The sequence below is a fragment of the Vigna radiata genome, unplaced genomic scaffold (assembly GCF_000741045.1).
Source record: "Vigna radiata var. radiata cultivar VC1973A unplaced genomic scaffold, Vradiata_ver6 scaffold_7, whole genome shotgun sequence".
Lineage (NCBI taxonomy): Eukaryota > Viridiplantae > Streptophyta > Magnoliopsida > Fabales > Fabaceae > Vigna > Vigna radiata.
Window position 1 is genome coordinate 1,510,789 of NW_014543262.1, and position 16,358 is coordinate 1,527,146.

Sequence of the window (16,358 nt, forward strand, 5' to 3'; positions counted from 1 at the left end):
TAACTAACTTCTTGATTGACCAAAGTTTTCATTATGACAGTTTCCCATTTCTATTGTTATGAATATATCATCATTCTATAATGGGGTTTATTATTTTGAAATTGAAGTTGATAAAGATAATGTGATACATCTTTCTTTTTTTAGTTGACACTATGACATTTATTAACTATGTTATTTGCAAATGTTTTTGTCGAGATGAAGGATCATGTTAGCAATATTATTTTAGTGAAAAATGTATCGATTGCATAATAACAAGTTGTATGTAGTTATTATCCTTTTAAATGACTTGTTCGATGTAATAATTGCACTCATAACTTAGACAAAAGAATATTTCTATAAATTATATTTGATAATTAAAACTATGAAAATACAATTAAAGCTTTTGTTGATTTTTTTTTCAAACACTTAAGAAGGCATAATAGTAAGAAATTATATGATAGATTATTGGTAGGATTAGATTTATGTAAACCTCACATGAATATAATCACTCGTTTCTCTTCAATTTAATTTAAAGTCAATATTAAGGTTTATTCAAACTCGAATATCTTAAGAATGAGTCTAATTTTCCTTACTAGAAGTCAATTCTTAGAAAACTTAATAAACAAACTTGTTTTCACAATAATAGTTTAAAAAATATTTTGTATCAATTCTAGATTATAAAAGATATTTCAATATTTAATAAATTAAATATCAAACTATGAATGATGAAATCATAACATCAAGTATTAAACATACAAACAAAATATTAATATTGAATGAAAATACATATATAAACATAAAAAATACCAATTATGTGAAAGTTTTAGTTAATTACATTTAATTTCAAATAAATCTTTTAATACCACTAATTATTATCATTTTATTTTATATTAAATTTGTATAAAATAATAAATTTTATTTTATTAAAAAGCAAACACGAAGACCTGTGCGAGCGGACTGGTATCTTCAAATTGTTAATAAAAGGAGTTAAACCCATAAACTTTTCGTTGTAACACAGGCAGAAAAGATAAGAGAACAATAATATACTGCCATGCTAGGGAACACAAATATCTCAAGCTTAACAAAGTAAATTTTAAGACTAATTTAATCCTAAAAACCAATTTATAAAATAAAATTTGTATCTCACTTATATATTATAATTTAGATTATAATTTAGTTTTTAGTGAATGAATTACTTCCAACAATTCTCTTAACTCGTAAAAAGGGCAAGAAAGATAAATAATATATTAATATTTGGAGACATTAATAACTTTTGCATACCAAATCTGAAGTAGAATTCACCGAACATAATTGAAAACTACAACCTTTCAAGTCAAAATGAGAGTAAGAGTGGTGGGTGGGTTCCATCGTATATTCTACAGTCAAACACATGTTCTGAAGTTCACCCTTTTTCTATGTGGGCGGAGAAAGAAGGAAAACTCTTACGCAAGCTTCAGAAGAGAGAATGGAGTTTGTCAACGTTACGGTGTTGGAGCGCTGAGAGAAACCAAAACAAAAGAAGATGAAAAAAAATCTAAAAAATCGCGACAATGTAACCGACCGTTCTGGAATGTCTCGGTGTTGAAATAATCGCCGTTATGAGTCCGGTGTCGTTCTGCACGTTCCTGGTGGTTCTCCTGGTCTACGTCCTCTCCTTGCAGTCATCCTCCGCCGCCAACCTCCTCAACGCCGTCGTCTTCGTCGGCCTCATTGCTCTCATCGCCTTCCCCCTCGTCCTCCTCTACTACTACAACTGCACCGCCTTCCTCCGCCACTATACGCGCTTCTCCGCCTTCTTTGTCCTCGCTTCCGTGGGCGGATCCATCCTCCTCTCCCTACTCCAGCGCTTCTCCACCCCCGTCGACTCGGTAACCTCCTTGCTTCTGCTCTTCAATTTCACCGACGTCGGAGTACTCTCCGTCTTCGCCTTATTTAGTACAATATACTCTGTTACTTAGGCATCTGAGGTTGACATTTTTCAGTAATTTGGACAATTAAATTTCAGAATCTCTATCGTAATCATACTTTTGTTAGGAGGTTTATTTTTGTTTGATGAAATTAAATTTTATTCTAAATCAAAAGCTAGATGATCTTATATTTTTGCTTGATGATCTTATAATTTTATATCTTACTTTATGTGATTAAATACTATTATCTTTGTGTTATGAGTAAAGAAAACTCAATAGCAAATGAGGTGGCTGCTGTTAGCAAGGTGCATGAGAATTCCGTTACACAATTAGGACACAGCACATCTTTTATATTACTGTATTAGCTATCACTGTTTCAGTCATAGTTTTCTCCTCTTATAAGATAGACATACTTGAGTGGCATAATCCGATACAGTGATTTTCTCTTCTTCATTCTTGTTTGTCTGTTTTAATCTCTTACACTTTATATTATATTATTTCTACAAGTCTTGAGCTTTGTTCGTTGTCTTTCTCAGGATGTGACAGTATCTAAAGGCAATGAATTTGAGGATTACTTTTTGAAGAGTGAGCTGCTTATGGGAATATACGAGAAGGGTTTTGAGAGGCCGTCTCCTATCCAAAAAGAAAGCATTCCCATTGCTCTTACTGGTAGTGACATTCTTGCTAGAGCTGAAAAAGGACCAGGCAAAACAGCTGCATTTTGTATTCCTGCATTGGAAAAAATTGATCAGGATAATAATGTTATTCAAGGTTCGACTTCTACTTACATTAATTATTTTAAGAATTCTCATAAATATAATTGAAATGAGTATGTTTATGGTTCTCAATTTGTTATCCTTTCTTGTAGCTGGCTGCTTGTTGGTTCACTAAGCAGTTTTTTCTTATTAAAACTGAGAGACGCAGAGAGAGAATTAACTGGTATTTATGATTGTTAATAGGGAAGGTCCAACTAGTTTAGTAACATTATTTCCCGAGTATTCACTTAAATAAGCTTGATTTAATATTGTTCTTTTAATTTTCTTATCTTCTTTCAGCATTTTGTCCATACTCCAGAAAGATACTAATTGCCCCTTTCTTTGACCATTTTAAGTGTATTTTTATGAAGCCACGTTTTCAAAAAAATTATAACCATTTTGTAAAACTCTAAAACTAAGTGTTTTAGTGCTATTGTCTAAAGTCAAATATACCATTTTTTAAAGCTTAAACAGTCAGCCCCTAATTCTTTGAGATTATATTTTTTTGAGTAATTCTCTTAATTTTAACTATAGGTTTTGAACATTTCTTTTAACAAACTTTTTTTTATTGGAAAAGAAATATTTGATGAATGTATAAATAATGAATAGGTACCTAGTATTTTGCATATCATATAATTTCTCCTTGTATGTATATATTGATTGTTTAACATGTGGCTGCCAAATTTTTGTTGTCTTGTCCATGTGCAAATAGATTTTGGTGACAAAGTTTGAAAATAGTATATCTTTGGCTGCGTTGTTGATGCATGATTAGTTTATTCGTTATTTAATGTCTATTATATATTTAAATGAGCTTTGATTTCAGGCTTCGCTTATGTCTTGATCATTGCCTTTGTTATATACTGTAATGCAGTTGTAATATTGGTCCCAACTCCAGAGCTGGCTTTGCAAACATCCCAAGTGTGTAAAGAACTTGGAAAACATTTGAAAATCCAAGTTATGGTTACAACAGGCGGTACCAGCCTGACACATGATATTATTCGTTTATATCAACCAGTCCATCTGCTAATTGGAACCCCAGGAAGAATATTAGATCTTGTAAAGAAGGATGTTTGCATTCTGAAATATTGCTCTATGCTTGTTATGGATGAGGTAGTTACATTTCTCCTGGAATTTACTAAATGATAGAGATACATTAGCTAATTTATACTGTTTATAGCATTACAAAAGGGATTGAAGATGAGGGTAAGAATGTAGAAGCAATGGCTTTGTTTATTGTGACTCTAATTCATGTTATAAATATTGAGCCAATAACATTTTCCTTTGTTTCTTTACATATACGATACGTGTATCAGATATAATATGTGGATCAGATTGATATGTGTATCGGATACGAAAAGTATTTAATATGTCGGTATGTTTATTTTAAAAATAATAGGATAGATATGTGATATATGCATATTGAAAAAGTGCAATTTCTTTTTAAAAATATGGTAAATATATGATAGCTATTGTGTGAATCCAAATTAAATTCAAATGTATTAAACATCAGCAAACTAAAAATTTATAAATTATTGTCATCACAAAAGCATTACTGCTTTACAGATTTGATACTTCCTTGATAAGTATTGGTAAAGTATCCTAAAGTATCTTATACGGATGTGTCAGACACATACGTGACACTGATTGAAGTATTGGTGCATCATTCATTCTCTGGAACTTTTAACATTAATTTCTTTGATGTTCATTTACTTGATGAGTTTAGTTGGAATAAAATGCTAGAATGTTTACTTGATGGTGATGTATGAAGAGATTGACATTGTATATGTCATGTTTCTTGTTCTTAGGTTTCTTTGTTTCCTCTTTGTACATGTATGAATTGTTTGTTTATCAAACCAAAAAAAAAATAAAAAAATGACAATAACAAGGTTTTATACGATTTTCTCAGGCTGATAAGCTTCTCTCACCAGAGTTCCAACCTTCAATAGAACAGCTGATTCCATTTCTTCCTAGAACCCGTCAAATTGTGATGTTTTCTGCCACATTTCCTGTTACTGTTAAGGACTTCAAAGATAGATATCTACGCAAGCCAAACATTATTAACCTTATGGATGAGCTAACTCTGAAAGGTATTATATGTAAATATCTGTAATTAGATTTTGTGAGCAATTGATCTTTCCCACTAATGAAAGTTGATTGATATCAAAATTTTGTTTGTAACACATCTCTTGTCTCTTTTTTTCAAACTATTTAATTTCCATAGTTACTAAATCAATGTTTAAGTTGGGATTCACTTGATATGGTTTATGCTTTATAATAGGTTTGGTATTGTGTATAAGAGAAGGAAGAAGTAAAACAGTTAAGATAGTTTTTTTTATTTTATTTTTTGTAACTGTAATAAGACATTATAAATAAGTCTGTCAGGTATGGGGGTGAGTCAGTTTTTTTGGTTTTTGGTTGGAAAGGGAGTGAGGAGATAGCGGCCTCTTGAATACCTTTGTGTTGTTGTTTGTAATCACTTTCTTGTCTTGTTCCTGTTCTATTCCCTACCACATTGGTAAGGAATTACAAGCTATTGTAATAAAGTGCCTTTTTCTGTATATCAATTCTATCAAACTGGTATTCAGAGCTGGGATCTTGGTGCTGTGGGGAGAAATTAGGTTATGGTGGACACAAGAACGAATCAAGGTTGGATGGGTTGGAAAAGATGGTTCAAGAATTGGCTTAAGACCGTGATGGAGCTGATAATGAAAGGCATGATCGTTTCCAAAGATTGGAAGACCTCATCCGGGGTTTGACAGTTGTGGTGGAAAAGCTATCAGGTGGAGAGAAAATCTTGGACGAATCTTCCACAGCAGGTGATCGAAATGTGCAGCAAATAGAAGGTGACAGGGACCAATTGTCTTTTCATTCGCATTGGAGAAAGCTGGATATACCAGTTTTTGTGGGGGAAGAAGCATATGGGTGACCAACAAATTGGAAAGATATTTTCGGATGAAGGAGGTTACTAATGATGAAAGAATGCAAGCGATGATGGTGGCTTTGGAGGGGAAAGATTTAAACTGGTTTCAATGGTGGGAGTTATGCAACCCGAATCCCACGTTGGACGCCTTTAAGGTTGTGGTGGTATGGCGGTTTGGACCAACAATGTTGAAGAATCCTTTCGAAATCTTGATTGGATTAACACAAAGTGATACCATAGAAGAATGCGTAGAGCAGTTTGAGCAATATAGGTCTTTTGAAGGGTATTGAGCAAGATTACTTGGTGTGTATTTTATTCAATGGATTGAAGGAGGACATTAAAGCTAAGGTGAAATTATATGAACTGAACACTCATGTTGGGTTAATGCTTGAGTCTCAGATGGTGGAGGAAAAAATTCGAGTCACCTCAAAAGGAGGAACACCTAGTGTGTTAGGTTCTTTTATGCAGAGAATCGTAACAGATGACTCTCCTCTCTCACACACTCAAACAGTAGCAAAGAAATGAATGTATACGTATTTCTTAATTCTGTAAAGTGTGTAAAACGAAATTACAAGAAAGTGTTCTAAGGAAGCCTCCCTTTCTCCACTGGAAAATGTCCGGTCTATTCCCAAAAGTAAAAATATTTGATGATCCTTTCTCCCCTTATTCTGTTATTATTTGTACTCCCCTTTCCCTCTAACAAACTTCTAAAAAACATTCCTTCTTAATTTTCCTTCCCGCCTTTATTTCTCCTAACATACACTTTTATTCCCCTATCGTAGTGCTACTTGGGTTACAAGCCTTACTCGGTAACCAGAAGTTTTTCAAGAGATATGGGTGGTTCTATGGGTTTGATCAGTCATAACAGAGGCAAAGGGGGAGACCTTGGACATAACCAGTGCAGTGGGTAGTACTTCAGGAGGGCAGTGTCCATGGGGCGATCCCTTTATAAAGTTATCTGACGACAAGATAAGATCAAGACAGGACTATGTTTTCAGTGTGATGAGAAGTTTGGACCCAACCATCTATGCAGGAATACATATGTTAATGATGACTGAAGAATACATATCGGGTTTTGTCGAATTGCTGGCGAGTGAAGTTGGTAGTAAGGAAAGTCTGGAAGGCAGTGAGCAAGTCTTGCAACTGTCTTTGTGTACAATGGCTGGTCTTACAACAAAAAAATCGTGGAAACTGTGGCAGAATTGGGAATGAGAAGGTGTTGGTTCTGATAGACTGTGGGACATCTCACAATTTTTTTCTTCAGACCTAATATCTAGATGTGGGCTGACACGGGAGGAAACACTTTCCTTTATGGTTGAAGTGGGAGATGGGCATAGGGTGAGGTGTCAAGGATTTCTTCTAGACCTACAGGGTTTGCAGGTTCAACAACAATTTTTCATATTTGAATTAGGAGGGGCTGACATGTGGTTTTGGGGTTGAAATGGCTAGCAAGTTTGGGGAAGTCAAAGCTGATTTTGGGTAATTGGAGTTGACCATCGGAAAAGGGGACAAGTAACAGATTCTAACTGGAGATCCAACTCTGTCCAAATCTGAAACCTCACTCAAGAAGGTGCTAAAAGAAAAGAAGAACGAAGGCTCTTGTTATTTGATCAAATGGGGAGAAGAAAAGGAGATTGATAGTTCTCCTGAAATTCCTGCTGAATTACTCAAAGTCTTGGAATTGCATGATGAAGTTTTCCAAGATCCAGTAAGATTACCTCCTAGCCACAACCATGACCATGCCATTCATCTTCAAGAGGGAGCTTCCATTCCCAATCTCAGACCTTGCAAGTAGTCTCATCAGCAGAAGAATGAGATTGAAAAACTAGTGCAGGACATGCTGCATGCAGGAGTTATTAGGCCAAGCATCAGCCCCTATTCAAGCCCAATAATCTTGGTAAAGAAGAAAGATGGAGGTTGGAGATTGTGTAGGTTACTGGGCTCTCAATAAAATCACCATTCCCATTACATTTCCCATTCCAATAATAGAAGAACTATTGGATGAATTGGCTGGAGCAACTATTTTTTCTAAACGGGACTTGAAATTGGGATATCATCAAATTCTTATGAGGGAGAGGGATATTGAGAAGATTCCCTTTAGAACTCATGAGGGTCATTATGAGTTCGTAGTCATGCCAATTGGGCTGACTAATGCACTAGCTACTTTCCAGTCTTTGATGAATGCAGTTCTTAAACCTTTTTTAAGGAGATTTGTTCTAGTGTTTTTTGATGATATACTAGTTTACCATCCAACTATCGAGACTCATGTGCAACATTTGGTGGAGGTTTTAAAAGCACTGCGAGAAAATCAATTAAGGCTCAATAAAAAATAGTGTAGTTTTGGACAGCCTAGTCTAGAATACTTGGGGCATATTATCTCAAGGAAAGGGGTAGCTGCAGATCCAAAAAAAGTGGAAGCCGTGTGGAGTTGGCCTGTCCCCAAGGATGTCAATGCCTTAAGAGGCTTTTGGGGGTTAACAGGTTAATACGGTGGATTTGTGCAATGATATGGGAAGATTGCTAAACCTTATACCCAGCTGTTAACTAAGGATGGGTTTAAATGGACTGTAGAGGCACAAAAGGCTTTTGAAGAGCTTAAAGAGGTTGTTTCGTAACTGCCCATTTTAGCAGTTCCTGAATTTTCCAAGCTTTTTACCATTGAGACTGATGCATCCAGCAAATGTTTGGGGACTGTCTTGTTACAGGAGGGAAGACCGCTGGCTTTTCGGAGTCAAGCTTTGTCAGATGGGGGCTAAAACAAGTCTGTCTATGAGAGGGAATTAATGGAAATAGCTCATGCAATTCAAAAGTGGAAGTATTATCTAATGGGTAGTCATTTTGTAGTTGTCACAGACCAGAAAAGTCTGCAATTTCTCAATGACCAGCGCTTGTTCACAGAGGAACAATTTAAATGGGCATCCAAACTCATTGGATTTGATTTTGAGATCCAATATCGACCTGGTAAAGAAAATACTGCTGTTGATGTGTTATCTAGATGTATTTTCTGGCTATTTCCATTTTTCAAACTGATGAATGAGAAACTTGGGAAGTGAAGGTTCAACAAGATGCCAAGTTAACCTCTTTGATGCAAGATTTATTGGTTGATTCCACGGCTCATACTGGATATGAATTGAAGACGGGGAGATTGTTTTACCATGGAAAATTGGTGTTGCCTCGCTAGTATTCACGGATTCCTATTATTATTAAGGAATTGCATGAATCTCCTTTGGGGGGTCATAGTGGGTATTTTTGAACCTTAAAAGGATGGCTAGAGTGGTGTATTGGGAAGGTATGAGGAAGGATATTAAGGAGTTTGTGATGTAATGTGATATCTGTCAGTGCAAAAAGGCAGAAACGTTGGCTCTAGTTAGTTTTCTGCAGCCATTACCTATTCCAACTCAAGTTTGGTCCGATATATCCATGGATTAAATTGGAGGGTTACCAAACGTACAAGGGAAAGACACTACTTTTGTGGTTGTTGACAGACTCATCAAATATGCACATTTCTTTGCTTTAGCTCACCCCTATACAGCTGCAAATGTAGCCTAACTATTTCTTTGAGAGGTTATCAAACTTCATGGTTTCCTTTCCACTATCGTATCAGATCGTGACAAGTTATTCTTGAGCAATTTCTGTTGTGAACTATTTTGTCAAGCAGGGACCAAATTAAGATTCAGTATGACTTACCATCCACGATCAGATGGTCAAACGGAGGTAGTAAATCACTGCCTTGAAACATACCTATGGTTCCCAGCCTCAGAATGGCCTCATGGTTACCTTGGGCAGAATTTTGGTTCAATACCAATTATAGTGCCTTCACAAAGATGACTCCCTTCAAAGCTCGCTATGGCCGAGATCCTCCCATACTTTTGAAAGGTACCATCTAAGGTGGATAGTGTGAATCATTTACAACAAGAACATGATGGCATTTTAGGGGAATTAAGAACCAATTTATGTAAAGCACAAGATCAGAATCGTGTGCAAGCGAACAAGCATCAAAGAGAGGTTGAATATCAGATTGGAGATTGGGTCTACCTCAAGCTGCTACCCTATTGGCTTAGGTCTCTAGCCAAGAGACCCAGTGAAAAACTCAGCCCCCGTTTTTATGGACCATATCAAGTTGTTGATCGTATTGGCTAGGTTGCTTACCCTTTAGATCTACCCCCTCACAGCAGGATACATCCTGTTTTCCATGTCTCTCTGCTGAAAAAACAATAAAACCCGTTGTAGTGCCCCAGCCCCTTCCTCCTACACTTACGGAAGATTGTATCTTGAAAGTCTATTCAGACCAGCTGTTGGATGTTAGGACTACCAGCCAAAGAGAATTAGAAGTTTTGATTAAATGGCAACATCTTCCAACTGCTGAGAATAGTTGGGAATTGGCTGCCTGCATTAACAAGGAGTTTCCAGAATTTCACCTTGACAAGGAGAAACTTCATGGAGGGTGTAATGATAGGTTTGGTACTGTGTACAAGGAAGAAGCAAAACAGTTAAGAAAGTTATTATTATTTTTAACTGTAACAAGACATTATAAATAAGTCTGTCAGGTGTGGAGGTAGGTCAGTGTTTTTGGTTTTCGGTTGGAAAGGGAGTGAGGAGCGAGAGTTCTCTCGAATACCTTTGTTGTTGTTTGTAATCACTTTCTTTTTCTTGTTCCTGTTATTCCCTACCCCGTTGGTAAGGAATTACAAGCTATTGTAATAAAGTGTTTTTTCTGTATATAAATTCTATCACTTTATAATTTTTATTTAACTAGTTGTAGTGGAGGAGGGTCGGCTGGACCGACCGGATCAGGAAGCTGGAAGAAGGCCGGACGGCCGGGTTGCCAAAGCCATAAGAAGCAATGGCGACTTAAGCACTGGACGGTATGGATTAAGTGGGCGTGGGGTCGAGAAGGCATTAAAAGGTTTTGATGAAGATGTAACGGAAGACATAGCGAATCAATGAAATTAATGGTCAATTATGAATACATCTTCTATAAATAGGAGCAGCAGGACAGGTAAGCTCTCTCGAATCTAATAATAAAAAGTTGATCCTGTTAACTGATCCACTGACTTGGGCGTCGGAGTGTTCTTATTGCAGGACCTCCCGGGTGATTCATAAAGGCATCTGGAGGACGACCGGGTCGGGCGATCGGGAAAGGGTTGAAGAGCTGGTTCGGTCTCGGGCTCTAAATACCAAAACATTTGGCGCCCACCGTGGGGCCCGAAATCGTGATTTACCCAGAAACGAACACAATGGCTGAGCAGCTACANTTGCAGGTCCTGCAGGAGATGCAGAGACAGATGCAGGAAATGAGAGCGGAGATAGCGGCTCTGCGGGCAGAGCGGGAAAACGTGGTGGTGGGGGCTTCGGTGCAGTCGGTCAATGTGCAGACAATCCACTCTGGAGATGAGGAGGTCAGTCGNCGGCCTTCGGTGGAGGAGGTCGGAGAAGCCGTAGGAGGAGCAGTGGTGGGGAGAGGTAGAGGAAGGGGAGCTGGCCGAGGGGAGGGGCCAGTGAGGAGAGGGCTCGGTAGGGGAGCTGAACCGAACGGCAGAGGAGTCGGTGGGAGAGAAGGCTTGAACGGGAGGGGGAGAGGGATAGACGGCCAAGGAAGGGGAAGGGGCAGAGGTGAGGGAAACATAGGGCGCGACCAGGACAATCTGGAGGGGCGAGGGGAGTCTGAGCGGCAAAATCCGCAGTTTGAAGAGACCTGGGAGGGGGACCAGTTCGACCAGGCCGAGGGGTTGCACCCATTCACTCCGAACGTCATGGGGGCAGTAATGCCGGAGAACAAGGTTTTCCCTTGGGTCGAGAAGTACGGGGGTACGTCAGACCCAGTGAAGCATCTGAGGTCGTTCGTAGACGCCATGGCGGTCTACTCATCCAACGAGATGGTCTGGTGCCGGGTATTTTCTTTGTCTCTGAAGGATGAGGCCTTGGATTGGTTTCACTCATTGCCGCCTCGCAGCATCGACGGTTTCATTACCCTGAGGCAGCTGTTTAGCTAGCAGTATGCCTCAAATCGTTCGCGAGGTTTAACTTATACCGCCCTTGTCAGGATGAAACAAGGGCGGGAGGAATCGCTGAAGGGGTTTATGGAGCGTTTCAACCGAACCGCTCGGCAGGTGCGGAACGTAGACCAACGGCTGATAGTGAGCGCGCTCACGACAGCGCTTAGGCCCGNCCCTTTCGTAGATTANCTGTATGAGGAAGAGCCCCAATCTATGGCTGAACTACAGAATAAACTGGCCGGGTTTATAAGAATAGAAGAGGGGAGATCGTATCGTAACGATCAGGGGGAAGAAGGAGGAGCGAGGGAGAAGCCTGGGCGGGACCGGAGGGGAGAGAAACGACCGGTCGGCGGGGAGCATAGGTCGACAGTGAAGCGGGGCGCGGAAATACAAAGAGCACAACAGTATTTCCATCATACTCCGTTGAGTGCCCCAAGGGTGAGAGTCTTGGAAGAGGCCTTGAGGGCTAATTTACTGACGGTGGCGAGGTCCCCCACCCCTCGGGGTGCGGACGAAAGTAAGCATTGCCGTTACCATCAGAACATGGGACATTCCACGGAAGATTGCGTAGCACTGAGAGACAAGTTGGAAAGTTTGGTACAGGCGGGTCACTTGAGGGAATTTGTTAGAAGGGAAAATCCTAACCCAAGAGGGGCCGCGGAAAGACCCAGGGGTCATTTACCGGTCGGCCAGAGGGCTCAACCGGCCGTCGAACGGNCNGAGGGCGAGGGAAGCGGCGATAGGCCTCTGAGGGGAGTGATAAACACCATCTCGGGTGGGTTTGCCGGGGGAGGGGCGTCTTCGGCCGCCCGGAAGCGACATCTGAGAAATCTGCACAGCGTAAACAAGGTGGCGGTTGGTAGAAGAACCATGCCGACCATAACATTCTCGGATGAGGATTTCCACGCGCCGGACCCCGATCAGGACGACCCCATGGTTATAACGGCCATCATCGCTCGGTACAGTGTGNGAAAGGTATTGGTAGACCAGGGGAGTTCGGCCAATATCCTATACTGGAAGACNTTCCAGCAAATGGAGATACCGGACGAGGCTATCAGGCCATTTAACGAGCAAATTTTGGGGTTCGCAGGAGAACGGGTTGACACAAGGGGGTACGTGGATCTAAAGATGAGTTTGGGGTCAGAAATGGGGGCGAAAGAGCTAAGAGTGCGTTTCCTCCTGGTAGAAGCAGACACTTCTTACAACGTGTTGCTGGGACGGCCGTGTCTCAATGCGTTCGGAGCAATAGTGTCAACCCCGCACCTAGCTATGAAGTACCCGGCGGATGACGGCACAATCCGAACGGTCCGAGCCGATCAGAAGGTAGCAAGGGAATGTTATGCAGCAGGATTAAGGGTGCAACTCCCGAGACATAGGGTATGTGAGACCCGAGCGGCTATATCGGCGGCAGAGTTGGACCCAAGAGAAGACACCACCGACCGGGTGGAACCGATGGGAGATGTCCAGCCATGTCTCCTGGAAAATGAGGATCGGGTGACGATGGTCGGTAGAGACCTTCAAGAGGACGAGCGGCGGAGGTTGGAGGAGGTGCTGGTAGAGAACAAGGACCTATTTGCCTGGACTGCGTCAGACATGCCAGGGATTCATCCTGATGTTATTTCGCATAGGTTGTCCGTCTTTCGAGATGCCCGACCGGTATCTCAGAAGAAAAGAAGGTTAGGCGTAGAAAAGAGAAGGGCGGTAGGTGAGGAGGTGGGGAAGTTAATCGAGGCCGGGTTTATCAGAGAAGTCAAGTACACTACTTGGTTGGCAAACGTAGTCATGGTCAAGAAGGCCAGCGGTAAGTGGAGAATGTGCATTGACTTTACCGACCTGAATAGAGCTTGCCCGAAGGATACATACCCCCTGCCGAACATCGACGCGTTGGTGGACGGGGTGTCAGGGTATGAGGTGATGAGTTTCCTGGATGCCTATTCGGGGTACAATCAGATACCCATGTACCGGCCGGACAGTGATAAAACCGCCTTCATTACTGAGCAGGGAACCTTCTGCTATGAGGTCATGCCCTTCGGACTGAAGAATGCAGGGGCTACATACCAGAGGTTGATGGACAAGGTTTTCCAAGGGCAAATAGGCAGGTGCATGGAAGTGTACGTTGATGATATGGTTGTTAGGAGCCGGTCGGTAGAGGAGCACCTATCGGATTTGAAAGAAGTCATGGGGCAACTCCGAAAGTTCGATATGCGTTTAAATCCTGCTAAGTGTACCTTCGGGGTAAGGGCCGGGAAATTTCTGGGGTACATGCTGACCGCTCGGGGAATCGAAGCAAATCCCGACAAGTGTAAGGCAGTGTTAGAGATGAGAAGTCCGCAGACAGTGAAAGAAGTACAGAGGTTGGTCGGGCGGTTGACCTCCTTGTCACGATTCCTCCCCCATCTAGCTGGTCGGTCAAAGCCGATCGTCCGGGCGATGAAGAAGACCACACAGGGATGTTGGGACGAGGAGAGCGAGGAGGCTTTTAGGCGTATAAAAGAAGTTCTTACCCAGCCCCCGGTAATGGGCCGCCCGGAGCCGGGTCACGAATTGCAAATATACTTGGCAGTTTCGGAGGGAGCCATTAGTGCAGCCTTGCTACAAGAAGTCCCACAGTTCAAACTGGTGTATTTCGTTAGCCGAAGCTTGAAAGAGGCGGAGATAAGATACCAACAGCTGGAGAAAGTGGCTTTGTCTCTGGTTTATGCCGCTCGGCGATTACGACCATATTTCCAAGGTTTCCAGGTTGTAGTGCGAACGGANTACCCGATAGCTAAGATCCTACGCAAACCAGACTTAGCAGGTCGGATGATAGGTTGGTCGGTGGAGCTATCGGAGTTCGGTTTGAAGTACGANCCGCGAGGGTCGGTGCGAGGTCAACACTTAGCAGACTTTGCCGTTGATCTGCCCCCTGAAGAAGAGTTCTGCTGGAAACTTTCAGTGGATGGGTCATCTAGCCGTCGGGGAGGAGGAGCGGGGGTGGTCTTAGAAGGACCCTGCGGGNTACTAGTGGAACAATCATTGACGTTCCAGTTCAAGGTCAGCAATAACCAAGCCGAGTACGAGGCTCTACTGGCCGGGATGGAGTTGGCCAAGGACCTAGGGGTAGGTCGGTTAGAATGTCAAACAGATTCCCAACTGGTCGAAGGGCAGATAAATGGGAATTTTCAGGTGAAGGATGAACTCTTGTTACAATACTTTCACAAGGCCAAGCAGGCCTTAGGCTTCAAGGAGTTCATTTTGCGGCACGTTCCCCGGTCGGAAAATATTAGGGCGGATTTACTTTCAAAACTGGCCGGCGGAGCTGCGAAAGGAGGGTTCTCTTCGGTGATCAAACAGGTAGTAACCAGGCCGACGGTAGAATGCTGCGTCGTCACCACCGGGCGGGTAGTGAATACCTGGAAAGAGGAAATAGTACAGCTGTTTCGGAAGCAGGACGGTGGGGAAACTTTGAGTGCTGAGGAAACCAAGAAGATTGCTCGGTACTGCCTGATCGGTGATGACCTATACCGAAGAGGTTATGTTACGCCTCTGTTAAAATGCCTGCTGGAAAGGGAGGCAGAATATGTGATGAAGGAACTACACGAGGGGGTGTGCGGGAGACATACTGGCGGGCGGACGTTGCGGGCAAGAGTGTTACGGGCGGGATTTTTCTGGCCGTCGTTAGAGAAGGATTGTATGGCATTCGTCAAAAAATGCGAAGCCTGTCAAAAACACGGGAACGTTTTCCATGGGCCGGCAGTGGAATTGCAAGGTATTGTGTCCCCTTGGCCTTTCGCCCAGTGGGGAATGGACATTGTTGGACCCCTGCCTACCGGGCGGTCACAGATGAGGTTCTTGTTAGTGGCAGTGGACTATTTCACTAAGTGGGTAGAGGCTGAACCATTGGCAAAGATTTCTGCCGCCCAGGTCCAGAAGTTTGTGTGGAAGATCATTTGCCGGTTCGGGCTACCCAAAACAGTCATTACGGATAACGGCCGGCAATTTATAGATAGGAAACTCAAAGCCTTCTATCAAGAGTGGGGCATAGTTCATGTCACCAGTTCGGTTGAGCACCCCCAGACGAACGGCCAAGCAGAAGCGATGAACAAGATAATCATACAAGAGTTAAAGAGAAGGTTGGGCGAGGCGAAAGGTNCTTGGGTTGATGAGTTGCCGTCGGTCCTCTGGGGGTACCGATGTTCCCCCCACGGTGCAACAGGAGAATCCCCGTTCAACCTGACCTACGGGACGGATGCCATGATGCCGGTCGAGATAGGCGGCGGAACACTGAGAAGGCAGATGGGCGACATGGAGGTAAATGAACANGGTCTGAGAGGAAACCTGGATGTGTTACACGAAAGAAGGGAAACTGCAGCGGTCCGGACAGAAGCACTGAAAAGGTTGGTTGCACGAAGATACAACTCCAAAGTGCGACCAAGGCTTTTGGCGGAAGGTGATCTTGTCTGGAGGAAGGTCGGGGAAGCCCGACGGGAGAAAGTGCATGGAAAGCTGGCGGCCGGTTGGGAGGGGCCATTCAGAGTAAGTGAAAGCCTGAACAACGGGGCTTACCGATTAGAGCATCTGGACGGGAAACCAATTCCGAACACATGGAATATATCTCATCTTAAGTTGTACTTCAGTTAAAATTCTCTTCTTTTTTATCGCAATAAACCANGTACTTATTGAGTTATAAATCAAATGATGCGAGGCATTTCATTTTTACTTGGTTGTGACTTCCCGTTCGGTGGATAAGGATGGGGTAGGAGGGACGTTCCGGCGTTCCTCCCGATCGGTAGGATAAGGAAGGGAGACGCTCCGGCGTGCT

The 16,358-nt window shown here is 42.3% G+C and overlaps 1 protein-coding gene across 7 annotated transcripts in view; it reads left to right on the forward strand.

Annotated features, from left to right (window-relative positions):
- Nucleotides 1-1,294: 1,294 nt before the first annotated feature.
- Nucleotides 1,295-16,358, forward strand: part of LOC106753972 (DEAD-box ATP-dependent RNA helicase 6) — a 19,813-nt gene continuing 4,749 nt past the window's right edge. For 2 of the 7 annotated variants that reach the window (XM_022777681.1, XM_022777683.1), the window contains exons 1-4: nucleotides 1,295-1,847; nucleotides 2,423-2,657; nucleotides 3,465-3,751; nucleotides 4,548-4,728. In XM_022777681.1, the coding sequence (XP_022633402.1) occupies nucleotides 1,578-1,847; nucleotides 2,423-2,657; nucleotides 3,465-3,751; nucleotides 4,548-4,728 (973 nt within the window). In that variant the 5' untranslated portion in view covers nucleotides 1,295-1,577. The other 5 variants (XM_022777677.1, XM_022777682.1, XM_022777678.1 and 2 more) reach the window with 5 other exon arrangements.